Genomic DNA, 23,208 nt, shown 5'->3' on the forward strand with positions numbered 1-23,208 from the left:
GCTCTTCCCAGTGATCCCCCGCCCCAACCCGCAAAGGCACAGTCTTGTATTCACATGGTTCTTTCATCGTGGAACCATCCATTTGGGTAAAAATCAACGGATCTTCCAACTTTACCACCCCAGCTTCCAGCCCCGTAACTAAGGAAGGGTTGATGAGGTCCCTCCCACACCCCAAGTCAATGAGTGCTCTTACACGGATATGCGTCCCAAGGGCTGGGTTAATCAGAGTCACAGTCACGAAAAACAAGGGGGGGAAGCTGCTCACCACTTTAGGTGCCTCCAGGATTGGACCTTGCTGCTCCGCACCTCTCACAGCGGGACCTGGCCTTTTCCCACCGGCTCGGGGGGCTTTCTCGCTAGTTCTCCCAATTCCTCAGGGGCTGCCTATAGTGCTTTGGCAAATTTCGGCTTCCCTGTCGACTTCCTGGCCGGGGTGGCAGGGCGTGTTTTCGCTGGATCGCTTGGCCCCTGTTTCATTGGGCCTGCTCCCTCGCAGTCGGCCGCGAAATGACCCCACTCCCCACACTTTAGGCAGAGCCTTTGGTGCATACGTTGCTCTCGAGTAGACTCAGTCACCTGCGCTGGTTTCACCTTCTGCGCCGGAGGGGTAGGCTTACCTCCCGCTGTCACGATGTCCAGGCGCAGGGTATTCAGGTGGGTTTCTGCACTCTCTGCCTCTTACATCCATGCTGGTAGGGAGACCGGATCCACCGCCCGTAGGACCGTTTCTCGGATCTTGGGGTTCAGCCCTACCCGGTACAACTCAGCCAGCACCAGATCTGGCCAATTCTGGACCTTTGCTGCGTGCAACTTAAACTCCGAGGAGTATTCTCTCACCGATCTCTTCCCTTGCTTCAGGGTGCACAGGAAGGTTCTTGCTTTGGGCCCGGCGTTCCGGGCTTCAAATTGGGCACGCAACGCCCACATAAAAACGTCCAAATTCACCAGCTCCGGGCCCCTGGCATTGTGTAATCCCACACACCAAGCCGTGGCGGCTCCCCATAAGCGGGTGGCCACCACATCCACTCGGCTGCTGTCATCCGGGAACAGGTGGCCCGACCTTTCCACAAACTTCATCACTCGAACCACAAAGTAGGATAGTTCCTCAGGGTTTCCGTCGAACGTGGCCTCGATCAGGTCTTTCGGGCGATGTAGAATCGGGCCTCTCGGGCTGCCTGGTCGTGGTGCTGGAACTGGGGCCTCCCCTGGTCCCAGCTCGGGTACATCCTCCGGTCGGGACGCCGGCACCGGTGGGGCGGCAGGGATTACCGATGCCGCCAGTTGTGCTTCCCTCTCCGCTTGGATGGCTTGGACCACCAACTGCGGGATCGCTTGGATGACTTCCTCCAACTCTTCTCGCAGCTGCCACCTCTCCCGATCCACCACATCCATTCTATGGGCTAGTTCCAGTCCCTCAATAGGGGACGCAGGCCCACTCTTCACCTTCGACCTCTCCGTCACCCATGCTCCCGGCAGTGGCCCCGTAGGGGGGGAAACCTCCAGCTGAGGCAAACCCCAGGTCGAATCTACTGTCTCTCTGGGGGCCCTGCATAACCATATTTTCTGCCGTGGAATCCGGGTTGAATTAGCTCCATTCAACCCCACGGCCCCGAAGGGGTCAGGAAAAAATGGGTCGAGGTCGTCTTTCGAACCGCTCCCTTCCCAGCGGCGGTCACCAGAGGTGTAGTAGTCACAGGTGCCTTCGCCTGGGTCGTGGGAGTCTCCCCCCCAGACGTGGTGGAGACCGGAATCTCCTCCTCGGAGGGGACCTGTTTCTCCTCTTCGTCACTCATCTCGGAGGGAGAGGGGCACGTAGATAGAGAATGAGGATTCTTAACAGAATGTCAGGTTCCACAGCCAACAACTGAGTACACGCTTCATGGAAAGGTTATACTTTATTGAAGAGCTATAGATGCATTAACAAAGGCACTGTTAAGAATGGTGTCGCCTCTACAAGCATAATGGGATATAGGGTATTCGTATGCACACACCCTTAGGCCAATTAGCCACATTCCCGCGCGCGGGAGAAGGAGCCCCAGGCCGTTAAGAGCCAAGGCTGAGAACCGAAAGCGCTCCCACGGTTCCATAGAATCCCAGACACAACACCCCACCTGCAAGGTCATAGATAAGCAAGCATTACAGAAGCTGAAAAGGAATGCAACAGTCCTGGCAAGCTAGCACCCCACCCCCAACCGTTATGGCAGCATATCAAGACTGCTTCACCTGTCACACAAGCGTGGCTTGCAACCCTGGTCTGGAAAGGAACCACTGTTTGCCAGTTCAGACGAAGCAGCAAAACAAGAGGTTGCTGACAACCAAGAGGCTCCGGAACAAACATCTCTCCATATGTCACCCCTTCACAGATAGAGGGAACTTTTATATACGGAAACATGGGGTTCAACAGGAAGTAGAAAATAGCCATACACAAATCCACATGTTACTTCAAACTAGGCATGCATTTTTTCTTGCTGTTAGGTTCTGAACATGTCCCGGATGGGCCCAGGCTAACCCAATCTTGTCAGATCTCAGAAGCTAAGTAGAGTCACTCCCAGCTAGTACTTGGACAGGAGACCACCGAGGAAGCCCATGGTTGCTAACAGGGTTGCCATAGGTCAGTTGCGATTTGACAGCACTTTCCCCCATCAAGTTCTGAGCCACCAGTTGCCCATGTTCATTCTAGAGGAAAGCACTACTATAAATAAAATCTGAGACCACTGCACTGCGATGAGCATTTATTCAGAAGCAAACCTCTGATGCTGTGGCTGCTCTCCTCTCTCCCCGCAGAGCCCCTGCATCCTGTCCACAACACTGATATCCTTCTCCATACTAACAGGGGAGGGTCTCTAGTATATCTCAGAATTTGCACAGCCCACATGGATTGTGGACAGCACTGTCTCCCACACCTTCAAACCCACTTGCAAGAAGATGTCCAACTCCAAAATGCCCCCCTGAGGCACATCGAGGCTCTCCCACCTTCCCTTTCCTGCTGGTTTCCACATCTTTCATCCAAAATTCAGAATATTTCTTCCCCACCCAGAAGTTTCCCACAATTAACAACCCATCTAACAACAAAAGCAAATTTTTTTACATCAGTTGAGTTTTGGAAATATCTGTCTGTCTGTCTTCATATCTTTTAAAATTGCAGCTATATTCTCCTTCTATCCAGTAAGCTCAAAACGTATCAGATTTGCTTCCCTCCCCATTGTCAAAAAGAGAACATTTTGACTCCAAGGGGCTCCCAATTGTCTGAAAAATGAAAGACGCCAAATAAATGGAAAAGTCCTTGTGATAGCAATTAAGCGGCTTAATTCTGCCCACCCACCTTCCCCTTTAGAAAAAGAATGCCAACATGGATAAGAAAACCCATCTAGTTCAAACTTGAATGCGAAAACAGATCCAACCCCCACCCCCCCCCCCCCTGGACAGGAACAAGAAACAATTCCCCCCCTCCCTCTTCAGCTTATCAAGTACACCACAGAAATTCACCTGGCCATGTTTAAATTTAGGGCAGGAGATGCAGTATGTCTATAATGGCCACAAACTGCCCCCAGCCTAAAGCTCTACTACCTGTAATTCAAAGATCCCAGAAGAACAAAATTAGCATGTTTTCAGGAAACAACACGAAAGTGCTCTTCATTGTGCCCATATTTTAGACCCTGGTCAACATGAAGAACGTTATGTCTGTGCATCCATGATCCACTTCCTTGCGTGTTTCTGGATGCCCAGTTTCATTTACAAAGCTCTATACAGTTTGGAACCCAATTATCCTAGTTTCACATCTGCCACCATACACCGTCATAGGAATTATGATCTTTCAAAGGACAGTCTGAAAATTCTGTGTCTGGACACCTAAAGGAAAGTACTCTCTGCAGATATTTTGTACCTTTAGGAATGCATGACCCTGTAGTCTAGCTTGCATCTTATCTGTTATAATTTACATGTTCAAGAAACAAACTGATAGAGCTCAAGAGGTGGTTACCTATGATTTTAATATTTTATTCTTCAATTTTTGTAACCATCATAGCTTTCACTCAGCCTTCAGTTGCATTTTTTTAAAGAGATGCCAATGTTGGATCAGGCCAAAGGCCCATTCAGTCCAACACTCTGTATCACACAGTGGCCAGAAATACCAGTGCCATCAGGAGGTCCACCAGTGGGGCCAGGACATTAGAAGCCCTCCCACTGTTGACTCTCCCAAGCACCATACACTTCAAATTAACAGAAATAAATTTATATATGTACTTTTGAGCTAGATAATAGCTTTCCAACTTTTAATTACATGCAAATGATCATTAGAAATCAGATCATTATGGAAATAGCAATGTAGATTCATAATGCCAACATTTTCTTCATGTATTTTATTCCAGTTGGCTATGAAACTTAAGACTATAACAAATGAAAAGTTGCTAAGACAAAGAGTCAACTCCTTCTTATCAATAAAACTTCACCTTCCCTCACTCAAGACAGAAGAATAATATTTTTATATTTAAACTTCGCTTTGTAACAACATATCACGGAAAATTTACATTAACAGGGCTAAAGTGTAGTAGTGTAGTGGCCAAGTTTGCAGATAACACAAAATTATTCAGAATGGTGAAAACCAAGGCTAACTGTGAAGAGCTCCAAGAGGACCTCCGCAAACTGGGTGAGTGGATGACAATGTGGCAAATGAAGTTCAATGTTGGTAAATGTAAAGTGATGCACACTGGGACAAAAAATCCCAACTTCAAGTATAAGCGAACGGGATCTGAACTTGTTGAGTCTGAGAGGGAAAAAGATTTTGGAGTCGTAGCGGATAGCTCAATGAAAGTGTCAACCAATGCTTCCTCTAAGCTGTGGAGTCTTGTGAGCAAAAATTCCACTTTGTGAGCTCCTGGCATTGAAGTTGTGAGAGAGCCATTTGGCTACTGCATAAATTAGTTTGCTCTGGAGCCATCCTTCCTGAGCTAAGACAAAAATGTGTGAGCCGGAGGCTAAAAAACTGTGAGCTAGCTCACGCTAACTCAGCTTAGAGGGAACACTGGTGTCAACCCAGTGTGCTGCAGTTGTGAAAATGGCAAACTCTGTGTTAGGGATTATTAGGAAAAGGACTCATTTGGAATACTGTATACAGTTCTGGTCACCGTATTTCAAAAAAGACACTGCAGAGCTGAAAAAAGTGCAGAGGAGGGCAACCAAGATGATTAGGGGGTTGGAGCACCTTCCCTATGAGGAAAGGCTGAAGAGTCTGGGACGGTTCAGTTAAGAAAAGAGACAACTAAACATGATAGAGGTTTAAAAAGTTATGCATGGGATGGAGAGAGTTGACAAAGAGACATTTTTCTCCCTCTCCCAAAATACTAGAACTTGAGGGCATTCAATGAAGCTGATGGGCAGTAGGTTCAGGACAGACAAAAGGAAATACCACTTTACACAGAGAGTGATTAAAATGTGGAATTTGCTGCCAGAGGATGTAGTAATGGCCACAGGAATAAACAGCTTTAAATGGGGATTAGACAGCCTCATGGAGAATAGATCTATCAATGGCTACTAACAATGGTGACTGAGGGGGACCTCCACATTCAGAGGCACTAATCGTCTAAATCCCAGAGCCAGGAGGCAACATTAGGGGAAGGCCTCAGCTTCTATGCCCTGTTGTTGGCCATCCAGAAGAACTGGTTGTGAGAAACAGGATGCTGGACTCTTCGTATGTTCTTAAAGTTTAAATAATATTTTTAAACTGGTACTGCAATTTTTCTGCAAAATCATTAACATGTTATTAAGCACTTTACAACTTCACAGACTTCACACTTATTAACTAGAAGTCCCAAGATTAAGTCCAGAATTCCCTTTACAGAAGGCTGTTTTCTGCCACTGGCTACAAAATAGCTAGAATCATGGCTCATCACAAAATTGTCTGCAAGGCAAAAACCAACCTTTTCTCTATGTTATTTATTTAGGGTTACTCACAGGCTGTTCTGCTAAGTCTTGCACGTCTTCCATGGATGCAGCTCTTTTCAAAATGCGCCGGTGAGTGGAATCTTAGCCCGTTCCTCTGCCGTCTTCAGTGACTGTTAACAAAAGGTGTTCATAGCTTTATGTACTTTTGGAAGTCCTTATCATTTAGGCTATCAGTGACTATAAGACGCACCTAATCGTCTACTTTCTAAACATATGCAGGTTTCTCAAAAAAAGAGAGAGAGACCACACTCATATATGGGGAGGGGGGAAGCCAAGATTTTCCTGGAAGCCACAAGATAGAATAGATAGGGCAAGATAATGAAGAGACGTGCATGTGTGCACCCCATGGCACGTGGCAGATTCCCACAGCATTGCTCCCGCTATGCCGCTGCAGCAGAAGCAAACATATTCAGGATTTCAATGGCCCACGTGCTCCCGGCACTTGTAAAAATACTTCAGGATTACCCGAGTTACATTAAATGATGTCGTCCGGGCCACTGCGCCAGTAAACGAAACGATACCATCTAACCTGCTTTAATTTAGAACACTTACATAACTGTCACACACGTGTGCGCCCAACATACATAAACACAGAATCAGGACAAAGTTAATGGAATGTTTCCACAAGCGTGACTGCCAGCTACCATAGTGGCTACTTAAAACTACTTTTTAAAAAAACAAAACAGTACAGATTGAAAATTATGACCTGGGACCCAAATCTCCACACATAGCCCGGTACCTTTTCTGCTCCCCCTGCAGTCTCCCCCACCACTAATGGACCTTCCTGAGTACCACTGTGGGTGCAAGGGACACTTGCAGGAAAGGGGGGGGAAGTGAGCCACACCTGCACATTTTAAGAGCTTATAAATATGTAAAGCAACATATATCAATCCCCTGCGGTTAAGCCCTGAATTGTGATCCTGTCTCCAAAGCAGCCAAAGGAAAAGAATCCAGAACAGCACCCTTTTTGTGCTGGATTGTTCCGAGCAGTCTGGCTAACACCTGGCCCGATTTAAACATGACCCTGGTGACGATAATCTATCCTGTACAACATGGCATGCCCTCAGCGTCTTGTTTAAACTGGGCTGCTATACATCCGATGCCCACAACGTGTGTGATGTTAGCACGCCTGTGAAACACCTGCCTGGGCTATAGATCTTTAGCATGCTTGACCATGTACGCAGAACAGCTAAGGGCCTGTTTCAAACAAGATGGCACACTGGTACTTATTGTGAAGGTCCATTTGCCTTGGAAGAGACCCAGATGTGTGGGGAACTCCCTTCCCTTCACTTTTGGTGGTGAAGTCCAGCTTGATTTTTCCGGAGCGGAGGAGTTTCCCCATCTCCCCTTCAGTCCGGAAACTTCTGTAGGTCCCCTGGCACACGATGTAGTCTGAAAAAACTTCCCTCTTTTTCTATAACATCTCTGTCCTTCTTCACTTCTGTGTTTCATTTCTCTTGGGGGGGGGGGAGTCTCCTAGTCACTTCCAAGGAGAATGGACCTTCACAGTAAGTACCAATGTGCCATTCTCCCTTGGAAGGATTAGGAAACCTGGATGTGTGGGGATGTAACAAAAGCATACTGTCCCCAGGGCGGGTAAAAAAAAGCCTCAACACCCTTAATCCTTTTGCACTATCTGCTGCAGGACTCAGTGGCCAAGGGCTGTATCCAAAGATGTCCACCTGACTACCTTGTAGGACGTATGAAGGTAGGACTGGGCCAAATAATCACCCTACATATCTCCCCCATGGAAGTACAGGCTTCCAGGGCTGTGGAAGTGGCTGTCCTCCTAATGGATCGGGCTTGGCTGACACATTGTTGGTCCAGATGCCCACAGATGAGGATTCGATGGTTGAAGGAAAAATGATGAAGCGCAAAGGAAAAGGTTCTCAACTACGGCCAGTTTCTTGGTTTGGACCAATCCCAAAGGGACCGATTCCCTTGTACATGAGTTGACTCCATGTGAGCTCCCCATCCTCCCAGGTTAGCATCCATCATCACCACCAGCTCTGGTGCAGGAAGAGCAGATTTGCCTCTCAAAAGGATGGAGGGGTTGGACCACCAAACTAAGATGATCTCACTTGTTTGAAACTGACGTCTGCCAGGGAAGAATTAGCCACTGCAGATCTCTCAAGAGTGTTCTTGCCCATGGGACCATCAGTGGTAGAGATCATGTGGCCCAAGTGGACCTGAAGGGAACATGATGCTTGAGGTAGGCTGATATGAAACTGGCTGAGCCAAGGCAGTTTTTGCCTGTGCCTAGTCTGCTGGAAGGAAACGTTTCCCCTCCATGCTTCTATCACTGCCCCCAAATGAGTTAATACTTGAGTGTGTGACAAATGGTTCTCAAAGTTGATCATGAACCCATATCAATGAAGAAGGATTATCATTGTCTGCAGGTCTTCAGCTCCATCTGTGGAAGGCCCACTCAGCCAAAGGTCATCCAGCTAAAGGTAAAGATGGCAGCAGGTCCTCCAAAGAGCGGCCACTAATGATACCATCAATTTGGTGAAGGACCTGGGAGCCAATGCCAGACTAAAAACGGCATTGACCAAAATTGGAAGCACCAGTTCCAAACTGAGAATCTGAAAAATTTCCAAAATAGAGGTCAACCTGTAATTTAAAGATACATCTTGGTGAGGTTCTATCACAATGAGGTCTATGAAAAAACAAGAAACACCCCTGTCCAGAATTTCTATGATGGGTTAAAGATTTCCCATCAAGAACCGAAGGAGATTCAGAGATTGGTTTAGAAACTGGGGCCCAGAATGGGTCACCATTTCCCGTTCCTCTTCAGAACCACAAAAAAGATTGAGTATAGACCTAAACCACACTAATTTGCGGTAATCAATTCTATGGCCTCTAGCTCCTGAAGATTCAGAGCTCGAAGAACTCACTGCCAACTTTGTCTGACCGGAAGACAGAGAAGAGGCAAGGCGAGCTCTAGTTGAAGACCCAAGAAAACTGCCCAAAGGACACACTGATCCTGAACAGACTCACTGAATATCAAATTCTTGCAGTTGACTTCCCACGCCCTTAGGAAAGGCATCAGCTCTAACTGAGGCATCTTGCTTTACCCTTGGATGGTTCAGTTTTGCCTGAGTGGGAACTAGATGATGAAGGCTGGAACCTGTAGGAAGGTTTGTAGTGATTCCAGGAAAATCTGCTAGGGGTTCCTAGAAGGTCCAAAAGCCCTAGCGACCACAGAGGAAGAGCCCAAATGTCTGGATCCTCTAGTGGAGATCCTATGGTCTGAGAGCGGGAGGACCTTCTTCTTCTGTTTAGTCTCAATTAGAATACCTTCTAGATTGTCCCCCAAGAGCATGTAACCCTTGAAGGGGTAAGATGCCACTATAGTCTTGGCTGAAGCTTCCATCAACTAGTTGCTCAGCCAGAGGGTGTGCTTGGCGACCACGGTAGTGCCAATGGCCCCTGCCAAACTGCACAGCGACCAAGGTAGTATCAGCTGCAAAAGCCATGACCTTCTCTGCCCTTAGGAGGTCAAATTGCAGGAGGGCAACAGAAACCTTTCTCTGCATCTTGCACAGCCAAAGGTATGGCGTACAGGCTAAAAAGGCACTAAGCCACTGAAGCCTAGATAGAGAGCACACTGGTCTCATGGGCTCTGCGCAGGGCTGTGTTGCTCCCATGGACTGCAGCCTTTTCAAGTGCCCCTCCCCCCATGAGGCAGTTTGATCCGGATGCCATACTGGCCACAGAAGTAGCCACACCAGGATTTATAATAGAGTCTGCTGAAGGTGGGCAGGCATGAATAGGCTCATCCTATTGAATTCTCAGTATCTAGCCACATAACTTAAGGAAGGGCAAGATAGAGTCCGCTACTACAGCTGGCCATAACCTCCTTGACCTTCTCTGAGTCAGGAACTCCTTCTTCCTGGTGTGGAAGATCCACTGCAGGAGTAGAAGATCCACTGCAGTAACCTTAGAGCAGGAGCAAAAGATGAAGCAAAAGACCTTGGTGGCAAAAGGCTTCTTGGGAAGAGCTCAATGTCCCTATCTAGGACCCTGGAAGGTCCTGCAGCCCAGAGAACAGAAGATTCCATTGACGGCTCCATTGCCCAGATCCCCTGCTGTTTCCATGCAGTGCTGCAAAGCCGCAAATCCTCTCTTCATATGCCCAGAGGATTTTATTTACCTGTATACAGTTTGGACATTCAGGGCACAGATTACCCTTGGCTCAAATACTTTCTTTTTCTGTCATTAAGATGTGATAAGGCTTAAAATTTACTACGCTAGGCTTTCTCAGCCATCTAGCCCTCTGCACTGAAACTCTCCCCCCATATACAGACACACAGTAAAACTTTCTGGGGTTTTAGCATGTCTCTTCAGACCTTTAGTCCTAATCTCAGACTTTGAGGAGGTAAAAAACAACAAACAATATTGTTTATCCACTGGTGGGGGAAATGTACTCTGTGAATGACCAGCAGCTCCTATTCCTTAACAAGGACAAGCTGCAGAAAGGGAGGCTTGCCCCTCCTTCCTTGGCCCCAACACCAATCCCCAGGCAAAATTCACTACTATAGACAGAGGAGATAACCTCAAAACCATATGAAATGCCCCTTGCATTTTCTGCCCCCTGCCTCAAATTGAACAGCAGAGAAAACGAACAAGAAGGAAGGAAAGGAACAAGGGAGAAAAGGACTATGTATCATCCCTGTCAAGGCAACTGTTTGCCTGCTTTCCCTTTCTATCTACATAAAGAAAAGGGCTAGAAACTCCCTTTTTAAATAACAGCTGGACATTCAGACAGCTGGGATATTATATTCTTCTAAGGGGCCATTGCCTCCACATTCTCCAAAGGACCTGCTGGCAACTGTCCAGGTGGAATTGAAAAAAATATTTCTATTTCAAGATGTATTTTTTTTCAGGGGCGGGGGGACTTCATAAAAGTAAATAGTCTTGAAAGTTCACAACCACAGCCCAAGTGATCTGGTAGTTCCAAGCCAAACAGTAGATAGGAAATATCCAGAATCTGCTTTCAAAATTAATGCCTCTACCTCCATGCAGGTTTCCAAGGTGACATGTTTGCGTAGAAAGCTACAAAACACAGTCCAGTTGTTGGGTTTTTTAAAAAAGCCTAATGGGAAATTAAACTCAGATAAATTCAAACCCATACCACAGGGAACAAAATTACAGTGGGCTCGGTGTGTGTATGTGTGTGTGTGTGTTTGTTCAGACTGAGTTCTGTCTTAGGTTAATAAATCTGTATCCTGGCTGTAGCACCACGCTGAAGGCTCATATTACTTAGTGCTCCTCCATACAATTATTTTCCCCCTAAACACTGAAAAGCTGTAATCCAAAAAAAACCCAGAAGCCATGAAGAAACCAATCGAAATAACACAAAACAGAATGCAAGTTTTTAAATTACCCAAAAGTCTTCATCATATTCGGTATTTAAAACATGGGGGTGGGCAGGGGGGAAAAGAAAGATGTTTTATGATCTTAAGATCTTAGCTTGCCAGCATCCCTAGTGAAATGCTGAGCACATAGGCAAATTTGAAATGGTGCTGGGGTCAGGTTCTAACCTTGGCTTTCTGGAACAAACACACAAAAGCCATAAGTGCTTTTTCAAAAGTAACAACTTTTTTTGGTGGGGTCTACAATTTACAGTCCAAGCTTATGAACTGACTTCAGTGGGTTTAGGTGAACTTTCACTTGGGTTGTAAATTAAACAAGCTTCTAAAAAAACAAAAACCTCATCAGCACTGCAATCCTATGCACACTGCTTTGGGAATAAGTTCCATGCAACTCAATGGAACTTGTGTCTGAGAAAATACGCCTAGTATTGTACTGCTGGTCTACATAATGATCAGTCTGAATTTCAGAATCTGCCTGGTTCACTTATAATGTCCCCATTTTGATTGTGTTTCTCCCTTCTAGGAAATGAACCCACAAATCTTTATTTTTCATACTAGTTTTACTTCTCTCTGAATTTCTCCCACGTAAAATTAAAGCACTTTTGCAATGTTATTGTTGCCTCAATTGAGTCTAAATTGTATTTTAAAAATGACAGCAATGAAAATGAGGCAAAACAAAATCAGTGGCAAATGGCAACATAAAAAGAAGCAAAAATGGTCATATCAACTGATCCCTACTTTTATGGAAAGTATCTCTAAATTAATTGGCATGAAAATTCCATAACTGATATTATTACCCCAGCCTGTAAAATTTCAAAAGGACCCCCCAAATAGAACCCCTCAAATAATCCTGTTATATTAATGTAACGGGAATAAACTCTCTTTTAAATACCCAAACGTTTAAGAAGATTTTCATGTAGGCACACCCTGTTATAAATATTGCAAGATTATTGTGGCATAATGATCTTTTAAAAAAATTTCCCAGTCTTTTTAATTCAATGTTTAATTCCACAAAAACATCATTCCATAAACTATCCAGTTTTTTTTCAGGAAAACACAATAAGAGTATTTATGTAGAAATTAGAACTTATTAGAGGTTTCAGCATGCAGAAACAAAATAAGAGATTCTGGTGAATAATTCTTTAGGGCCCTGTGAACTAGCCTATAAAGAGTAGGGATATATTTTTATCCCTCATTCCTTTTGCAACCAACAAGGAGAAGCTAACATATCTGTACAATATTCAGCAAAGCCCTGAAATAAGATAATGAAAAACTCATTTAAAAATCGCAGATATCCTTGAAAATGCAGCACATAAATTTCTGAAAGAATAACTACAGAAATAACCATTTGAGCTGTAACAATTAGAAAGTGAAAACTTTAATTACTTGCAATACAAGTATATTCTCCAAGGAAATTTCCCACAAGAAACAAAAACATCAAACAGTCAATAGCAAAACTAAAAAAAGAATATAGAAACTTATCTAGAGAACGACAGCAAAATTGTTTAAAAATTCTTTTTAAATGTTTGACAAAAGCATATGGAACATCTGTTACAGGGAAAGCAATAAGCAATAATGTTGGGGAGGGGAGTACCTGGCAAACACGTTCAGCCGGAAGCAAAACTTCCACTGAATTCAGTGGGACTCACTCCCTAGTATGTATATGCTTAGAATTCACTTCTAAAATGTAAAAGTGCAAAACAGTAGAGAACTGGACAAAACGTCGGAGGGGTGGGGGTGGAAGTCCCAGAATTTTCACTTTAAATTTGAGCCTAGAAACATGAGCAAGATGGATATATAGACAGACTCCTAGTTCACAAAGAGTATCATAAAATCACACAGGCCCATCAATATCTACTGATGAAAACCCATCATTTGAAGTATCACATCAAAATGAGGTACCAGCTAACTCAAGTGCTAACCCTGAAAACCTGAGGATTGTGATATCTGATGGCCTGTTTTCCAGTACGGAAGATGTTACTGGGCAGAAAATACTGGATTTGTAAGCAGAAGACGTAATCTGCTACTAGACTCTAACAACAGGAGAGAATGCATGCTGAAAACAATTCTTAAAATGGCATGTATTCCGACGGAAGCGGCGTGACTGTAGCAGAGACGGGTAGTGCTTTCCTGGACCCGATTTCTAGGCTTAGATCTTAGTTTAATATCCTCTTTACCCTTTGCTGCAACAAAAGCAGAATTGGGTCGGCGCTCCGAGAACAAATGGCACTCAAAGCAAATCTTGATCGTGGAAAATGAACAATCAGTGAAGTGGTTTCACAGCTTTTGCTCTACACCGGTCCAGCGAGTCCAGCCTTTAAATGTGAGTCATTTCATATCAGTTTAAAAGTAATCATTCATGCTTTGAGACAAACATACGTGCCATGCTTGCTAATAAGTTCAAAGAGACCCCCTGTGCAATGACAGATGAAATTGTGAGTAGTTGTGCTGGTCCATGAAAAAAAAATGCAACAGTAAATCCTTTTCTAGTAATCTTTTTTAGTAATCCAATTAAGGCTGCAACATCTCCTGGTCTTGATCTTAAGGAAAGTATCAATGGCAGACAAATTGGGGGCTTTTCCACTGTGCCCTGAACAACTTTTTTTGTCCTCCTGCTCCATTTTTGGTCATTAATATCCTGTCTACAAATTCGGGAGAACTTAAACACTGCCTTGTGCTATATTTTAATATTTTGGTTGATTAGTAAGAGTAGCCAGACTTCAAAAGCCAGCAGACAGTATCATTGAAAGATAAGCAGAATAACCAAAAAGATTCTCCATTTCATAGTGCGGTGGATTTAATTTGGTGATTTCAGAAACATCTGCTGGTATTACACAAACCACATGCCATTGCTGGGATGGCCTGTGAATTAAAATCTGTTTATCATATCTGGCTAAACCCCATAAAACCTACTAAGCCATCAATCAATAACAAACAAATCAGAGAGGACCTTAAGGTATTATTGAGGATTTCTAATACTTCTGCGAAATAACATAAATTTTAATATCTTCACATTCAATTTTTTTAAAAATAATAACGAATTCTAATACAAGATAATAACACACACACCCCACACACACAACTCCTCCATACAGTTCTGTATGAAAACCAAATTTGTAATGTTTATATTTGGAACATATTGAATGCATTTTACCTGAACACTTTTCTTGCTATCATTTTGGACAACTTGCTAATTTTGCTGCCACAAATACTATACAAATCTATGTAGCAACAGAACAATAAAGCATTTATTTCTCACATTTGTAAAATGCTCAAAGGTTGTTTTATTTGGAATGGAATAAAAGATTTAAGGCAAAGACTACAGATTATGTTTTTATAGCATCTTCATGTTCCTAAAATATGATTCTTGCACCCCTTCAATCAGTTCTGAACCATGTTCAAAAATATCTTGCATCCTCTCTGAGTCTCAAAATTCCAAATGATCAAAGCCACTTATTAAAAAACACTGTGATAGATTAGCTTCAGAGATGTGCAACTGTACAGCTAATGAAACAAATTCAAAAGATGGATGGCTAAACTAGGTAGAATTTCCTAAACTAGGTAGATTTTCCTTTGACCTCCCCACTAGAGGCTGTGATCAGGAAGGAAAGAAGGGCTCACAACCCTCCTCACAACCCTACCTCCTCTCTAGAACTCAGCCTGCAAGCAGCTATTTTTTCATTTGGGAAAAATTGCAGTGACTCAGAGTTCGACAAAATTTCTAGTTCAGTCCTCAGAAGCAAAGCAAGAATGTTGGCATGTGTATACATGTGCATGCATACATAGAGACACAAAGCAGCTTACAGGAATTGTTAAATTAATCATTCTTGTTTTATAAGATAAAGGATTTTATTACAAAGCCTCTGAACCTCTTGCCTGTCTTTGGCCTACCCTTTTATTTAATTTTATCGAATTTTATTTAAATGGAAAGGACAGTTTTCACATGGATTCATTGTTATTATTCCAAAAGAATTAAATTACCAACACAAAGCAAGTTCTGAAAAGGAGTAAGGGAACACCACCTCTCTCCACATGGTTTTATCCTGGAATATACTGCATTATTTTCTATGTATGTGAAAATTCTTCTGGCAATGTGAAAAGGGTCCTCTTATTAAAATTAAGATGAGATACACAGCTTACAGCGCTGGGCCAGAAAGAAAGCATGGTAAATCAATACACTAGGAACATGCTTAGAAAGGACAAAGAGGCTGCAGCATTTGCATCCGAGAAAGCACTTCTGCCAAAGGGCAGCAAACTTTTGCTCAACCATGTTCAAATTCATAAAATATGACAAAACATCATGTGACCAGCAAGTCATGGGGTTGGGTGTATTCTATGATCATGCTGCAAAATTTGGCTGTAGAATTTGGCATCCCCCCAAGGATTTCAGCTTTAAAAAAAGTTTAATATTAAATTAAATTGTTTAAAACAGTACATTTCCAGATCATAGGACTATAAAAATAAGTCTGAAATCATATGGGTAACATAGGGCAGAGGTATTACTAAGGTTTCTTGTATTCAGTGAATCCCCATGAAGCTCCATGCCGTGATTTGGATCAGAAAACACCCAAACGGATTTAATTTGCACAACTTATGCAGATCACAATAATCAACTTTCTCTTGACCTAGATTTTGGAATGTATGATACAGAGCAATCACTGCACATGCCCCCGGTAACTGACTTATCAACATAAATAAGAACAAGGATTCCTATTCCGATATAGCTATGCATGGAAATAGCACCTTACTTGCAGTAAAGGTTGGCTCCATCATTCTCAAGAGAAATCCAGAAAAGTCAAAGAACCCAAAAGCAACTGGATGTTCTATTCTCCACCCCCCCAAAAAAAATATTTTAGGCGGCGCATCCAAAATGGAGTGACCATCAGATAATCCTGCTTTGTTTGCCAGACTCTATCTTTTCAGTAACTTTCTTTTTTAAAACGGCAACTTTAAAAATGCATGTGTTACCCTATTTCCAAATCTGGTCCTAACATAGTATAAATTTCCCTTGCTATAGTGACACTAAGCAACCCTTAATACCTATATCATTTTTTCCCTCAGATCCTTAAAGTAAAGCTAATCTCTCACAAAGTCTATAAGCAGGTATATGGGGAACTGTGCATAGGAAACAGTGAGTTTCATTATATAGACCTTGATTGTGCAAACGTCATCGGAATCTGTACAGAAAAGATACAGGCGACAGAATTCAATACCTTGCAAACTGTGGATTTTAGTTTGTCTCCCTCTTAAATAACATTGTTCATCAGTGCTATGATTAGTAAAAATTCCAAAATAACAACAACCTCATAATTATGTTTCAACTAGTGAAAAAAATCAATTACGTAAAGATGGTACTGCTATATCATCAAGTTCCTTTAACAGGAAAACCTAAGCAACTGTTTTAAGTACGCTTGTGGCATAAACAGCCTGTCGCTATTAACGACCCCTTTATACTACCAGATAAGTAATCAAAAGAACAGTGTTGGCTTTTTGCAACACACAAGCAACAAATCATGCCCAGTGCTGCAGACTGCCCAGACAACCGACTGTTATGAGCAAATGCTTTCAAAAACTGTCCGGCTTCTATTACATACTACAATGAAGTCCAAGCGCTTCATTAAAAAAATACCCGGGGGGAGGATCAAAATTAAAAATTTGATGCTAAGGGAGGCAGATTTAGACATATGAGAAGCCATAAATTCACATCAAGGAGACATAAAAGCAGCAAGATGGTCCAAACAGAATGAATTAGAGCCAAAAGATGCATTTGGCAAAACTATAGGGTACAGTCCTTCCTAGATGATACCACTTCAGCCTGCTTCCCCATGACAAAATTCCCTGCATGCTGAAAATTAGCACACTTGAAAGATGGACAGATTGGAACCACCCTCTAAGAGATGAGGAGTGGAACAGTTACATAGCCAGTTTAGGCTGTGGAACTGTGACTTTGATTTCTTCTGGTCATCAAGACAATGGATTACTTGGGCAGGTGAGCAAACTTTTATTCTGGAAGATAAGGCACATGCAGGTACAGATTCTTGGACCATGCTTATAGCACTAGTATTCCTTTTAGTAACCATGGTTAGTAGCCACTGAGGGACCTCTCTTCATGAATCTCTCTAATCACCTTTTAAAGCTTTTTATCCTTGCGGCCATCATTATATCCACTGGCAATAAATTCCACGATTTACTTACTCACTGAGTAAACATGTAGTTCCTTTTTTTCTGTACTGAACATATTGCCCATCAATATCTCTCAACAGGACTTCCCAATCTGGATGGTCTTTGCAGGACCTTAACCCAGGACTTTTCAACTAGCTGTCCCGGAGAACCATTCTACATCCTGCTTGCCTGCTGAAAGTAGGAACTTCATTCAACTTCCTCCTATCTTCCTTTCCCCTCCAGCTCCCACCCACCCACCATACATTGTAACAGGGAAAAGGAAAGAGACAAGCTGGTGGGGGCGAGCCCAGCCATCTCCCAGATATTTTATATTTTGTTTTTATTTCATGGCTTTACTTTAATCTCACCATTATCCCCCAAAAAGCATTCTCAGGTACTAAAAATAATGAATGAAAACAGTAATTCAGAAGATGTTCTAAAACAGCATTAGAAGATGGGAGATGGAAATCAACACTTTCATATTAAACTCTTAAAGAACAGGAAGGAAACACAAAATAGGAATTTGTGTATATCTTAACTTCTAGGCTCTGCCTGCCCCTCTATTGCCATATTTATATTAATTCACTTATTTATAATATTTCTTTTAATAAAATTGTCCAAAAGGCAGTTTTTAAAAAATAATTAAAGATGAAAGTACAAAATAAATCCAACAAATACACAGTAATTTTACAAGCAACTGTAAAAAAATCTCAGATGAATTCCCAAACCCATAGTGGAACAGACAGATCAAAAAGTATTTTTCTGTCTCCAAAAAGAGACCAAGGAAGGACACGTATACACGCTACCACTGAAGAATTTTAAGGAACAGGTTTTTGGTACATTTGAACAGCAACAAATACAGTTCTTTTACACTGCTAAAGTTCAGGAGGTAAGGTTATGACTTAATTTTAATAATTTTATTATCCTCCCAAACTCCTCTCCAGTACTCAGTGTTGAAAAGAAAATTGAATACTGAGAACGAACATCTGCTAATGAAAACAGGAATTCATGTACACAATTAAAAACTAGAAATTCAACAATCAAATCCTCTGATAGAGACAAAGGAGGAGGAGCAGAACAAGAATTAGACATGTGAAACTACTGCTATTGTGGGGAGCAGCACCTGAGGCTGGTACCCCTTTTTGTGAGGTGTAAATTTTCACATTCAAAAAGCTCAGAAGCAAAGCACAAAACCAGAGAGTTATCTACATCAGAGTGATGGTTGAAACAGTAACATTCAAACTCAGCAAGGACACAGCATTAAAGTTCAGAAAGCAACGGCAGTAAATTAAATTAGAACAAGCAACTAAAAATTGGCTGTTGCCGACAGGCCTCTAAAGAAAACCAAGTTATTTGGGAAGTCTCTCTCTTATACAACATTATATAATAAATGCAATCACCTACTGGAGCAACCAATAAACATATCTGCTAAGTGACTTCCAGCAACACATTAACAATGTTTACTCTGAAGTAAATCCCACTGGTTTCAATTGATCTAGCTTCCAAGTATTTCACATCACAGCTTCGGTCAACAGAATCAGGGCTGTTCTTTTTTCTGCAATACGTTTACCTTCTTCTTTTATTATTTTTTATATAACTCCTACAAAAACTACACATTAACTAAAATTACAGCTATACAACAACCATATATGATAGTAATTATTTTGTAATGATTTTATGTTGGTTTTGTAATGATAATAATACAATTATCATCCTTTTTTTCTGGATGCAGTGCAAAGAAATGGCAAATTTTCACTCTAAGCATTGCCAGGCATTTTCTCTCCTCTAATGTAAAAGATTTGTTGATTGTAAATCACATGACACTTAAAGCTATCCATCTGGAAATTATTTTGTAATGACAGCCAGATCTCTGGTCCCCCCCCCCCTTTGTTTTTGCATCACTTTGATACTCTGGCAGCAAGCCACAAACAGAGAGAATTAGAATCTTAACTGATTAATCCTATTTATTTTGAGACCCACATGGATTACAGATTGGACTATGCATGTTTATTATTCTTAAAAGTATCATGCCTTGAAATTAGTAATAAAGCCAGAGTTAAAGTACTCTACCATTTGTAATTCCTATGCAACGCACCAATAGAATGTCTATCCATCGTCCTGTTCTAATTCACAATAGCCTACATTTTATTTTTTATTCCTTTTAGATATATGCCTGCTGCCTGGCCCCTCAAGAATCAGGCTCCTGGAGCAGCAAACAACCAACATAAAATTCAGCAACAAAATACAATTAGTTTCACAACATGAAAAGCCAACTACTTGTAAAACTAGAACAGGATAAAAGCTGATGGAGCTGTTTAACTTAGGGGGAATGAGACAGGGGCAGGAACAAACAAAACATACGAATGGGCAGCCACGGAAAAGGTGTTCCGTAAACAAGGAGCCACCCACAGAAAAAGCACCTTTCGGGTAGTCATCCACCTCAATTCCAAAGCTAGGGGCACAATTTTAATACCTTAAGTAACAAAGATCCACTTCAGTGTCAGGCACCAGCCCTAAATGGAAAGCAATGGTGCTGTGCAATCATTTTACTGGAAACGAAAGGTTTTGCATGCTCTCCTTTACCATGATGTTATATAAAATGTGCATCTGATAAGACTCAGAAATTCATGTTTTGAAGCTGCGTGGATTCTTTTAAATTCATGCTATAGTAAACAAAGGGGGCTAATTAACTGGAAATCCAATGAATGCAAATACTTTAGAAGTACTCAAGAAGCCAAAAATCTGAGATAGGTATGACATTTTACTTGCTATATTATTTACATAAAATATTATGAATGCTGTAACACAATACAGCTGAAGTATACGCAGAACCTTTATGTACTCTGTCTAATTAAGAGACATCATTATACCCTAAAGCCAAAAGTTGGTCCCCGCACGGATCAAAAAATCCACACAAAAGGGCCAACCATGGCTACAGTTTCATGTGCTGCAAACCTGAGTGGATCCTTATTTTTGCAGAAAAATACAATTTGTTAAAAACAAATTGGGGGGGGGGCGCTAAAGAAAAAGTAAGAGAAATATGTACTTATGCTCAGAGATGCATTCAAAAACGGTGAGGCAAAAGTGATTATGGCCACCAGGAGCAAGCTAGGAGAGGAACCTGGAGCTTGCCCCAGTTTGTGTCCCCCTGTCCACTTTTCTCTCCCCCCCCCACTATACTAGCAGGCGCAGAGGGATGAGCGAGCAGGCAGGAAGGGGGGGGGAGACCAAACAAGAGAGCAGGCCAGCAGGAAAGAGAAGACCAAGGGAATGACAAAGCAGAAGGCAGCAGAAGGGGGGCAGGGGAGTAAGTGGAGCCAGCAGGAGGGAAAGTGGGGGCTGGTGGCAGGGGAAAAGGGATTTCTTCTCTCCTGTGAGGCCTTGCATGTCTGCCTTGTGTATAAATAATGCACATAAATGCTGTGTTTATATCAAAGGCAAAATGCATATTTTTACTCTGCCAGAAAAATACAGTATCCTAAATATAATTGACAAAAATAATAAAAAGCCTCGGGGGGGGTGGGGTACAGGGGACGGGGCACATGACGAAGCCCCGCCTCCTGCTTCCGGCTGCCCCGCTTCCTGCCCTCATTCAGCCAGGAGGAGGCAGGAGAAGAGGAAGGGTAAGTTGCTTCCTCCCTGCCTCTCCCCACCCCTGCCTGCCTGGGGCCAGGGAGGGCCTTCGCGGGGCTTCCTTGCACTCCCACCAGCCTTGCAGGTCCACCGCCGGGCCTCTCATGGGGCTCGGCAGTGGAGCTGCAAGGCCGGTGGCGGCGGCCGGGACCGTTGGGGGCGGGGTGTGTGGCCTTATGACACACTTCCGGTGATGCCAGGGGGTGTGGCCTTATGACACACTTCCGGTGATGTCAGGGTGTGTGGCATATGCTAATGAGTTATGCTAATGAGTTCCCCTAGCTCTTTTTCTACGAAACGACCCCTGACTAAACAGATGTCAAGACTTGTTCCTGTTGCAACTCAAACAATACAAAAGGGGGAACAAGAACTTGTCCTCTCTCTTCTTGGCATTAGAATCATATTCCCCAACACTCCCCAGAGGAAAACAGGGGCATGCTTATAATGTCTCTTTTCCCCATACCAGGTATCACTACCCAAACTCCCCAACATTACTTATTGCTGAAGGTTTCACTTCATTTTTTGTATTCAGTTATTCTGCCCATCTGGCATTGTTTTAAAAACCAAGTTACGTTTTCTTGATGTTGAAGATGTACTAGAAAAACTGCTTTCCCCCCAAAATAGTTCAAAACATGGCTCATCGGCTGCAGTGTAGGAAATAACAGGATGCGTTATGAGCCTTAATGTGCATGTATACACATGCACATTAGAGAGAAAGTGCAACCATCCCACCCCTCCTCAGATATTTAAATTCCCAAAGATGCTAGGGAGGAAGTTGAAACTTGAAGAATGGCCGTATTAGCAACTTGGCCAAACAAAAGAGATTCTCGCTATCTTGACCTCTAATGGGCCGACCAGACTGGAAATGGGACCTCCTCCATACAGATATGAGCAAAAGTCAAAGCGTGCGTACCAGGCATAGTAGCACAATTCCCCATAAAATAAATGTAAAGACAAAATAGAGACCGTGACCTGGTAATCAAAAAGCCTGGGTGTTGCAAGTGGCAGAAGTTAAAGGGCTCTTGGCTTTGGAAGGGCCAGTCCAATGGATCCTGGATCAGCACTGGAGAAAATCCTTTCTCTCTTGCTGGTTGTTTAATTATGTTTGTGATTTCTGGGTCCCTTGCCAAGAAAAAGGTGACATATAAATATTTAAATAAATAGACGGGTAGTGGGAAAAGAAACAGTCTCTGGTAAATAGGGGCAGTTTGAGGATGTCAAACATATACTAACATTACTAAGTCTAATTAAGGTTTTACTCTTATCCACATTTACTTGGGAGTAAGCCCCACCGGCCCCCAAAAGGGCCTTCTCAAGTAAACATGCACACCTGCTGTACTCCAGTTTAAGGCTATTACAAGCCACAGGTTCTAAAGCTTTTCCAGCATGACCTGAAACTTCTTTTTCTCTCCTCCCACCTCCTTTTTCAGTACTGGCCCAGATAACAGTTTTGGGGAACTTGAAACCTTGCTCACTCCTTTGTGATTCAACTGATGTGAATCATAAGGTTTTGTTGCTCTCGGATTCCCCCCCCCCCCAGTGGACCAGCAAAAGCAGTTGGGATGTTAATATGAAATTATGCAACTTCACTGCCACTGGAGAAGAATCCAAGCTGAGCAAACGGCTAGCACTTCAGCTTCTTCTCCGTCTAGGGCAAAAGTTCTTTTGTGCCATCACTAACACAGATGAGTTTCTGGGACAAAGGCCTTGAAGATGAAGCAATGCATAATTATGCCAAGGAGAGACTTAACCTTTCTGTGGCCCGGCAGGTGGCTGACACAGCTGAAGAACTAAACAAGAATTGTATTTATGTATCTAATGCTGCCTTCGGTGGTCATTTAGTTAGCTAATGCTGCCCTCAATTTTCAGCAAAAGCAAAATATTCCAAATGCACGCACCTGGCTTTGCATGTTGATGACTGCTGACTGCCAAGCTCTAGCACATTTCTGCATATATCTCCAGCAAGATCTTTTGTTTTCTGAAACATATTTACAGCTTTGCAATAGCCTACTGTTCGGTCTAAAACGTCGCACAAAGCCAGAAGCAGCCAGGTTATTTAGCACTGAGTAATCAGCTTGGAAAATTTCTGTTTTAG

At 42.9% G+C, this 23,208-nt stretch overlaps 1 protein-coding gene across 2 annotated transcripts in view; it reads right to left on the minus strand.

Annotated features, from left to right (window-relative positions):
- Positions 1–23,208, minus strand: part of EYA3 (EYA transcriptional coactivator and phosphatase 3) — a 74,569-nt gene that overhangs the window by 43,185 nt on the left and 8,176 nt on the right. For both annotated transcript variants that reach the window (XM_015418646.1, XM_015418645.1), the window contains exon 2: positions 5,950–6,050. In XM_015418646.1, coding sequence (XP_015274132.1) covers positions 5,950–5,982 — 33 coding nt within the window. In that variant the 5' untranslated portion in view covers positions 5,983–6,050. The remainder of the gene's footprint in view (positions 1–5,949; positions 6,051–23,208) is intronic.

Source organism: Gekko japonicus, unplaced genomic scaffold, assembly GCF_001447785.1.
Source record: "Gekko japonicus isolate JY-2015 unplaced genomic scaffold, Gekko_japonicus_V1.1 scaffold524, whole genome shotgun sequence".
Taxonomy (NCBI): Eukaryota; Metazoa; Chordata; class Lepidosauria; order Squamata; family Gekkonidae; genus Gekko; species Gekko japonicus.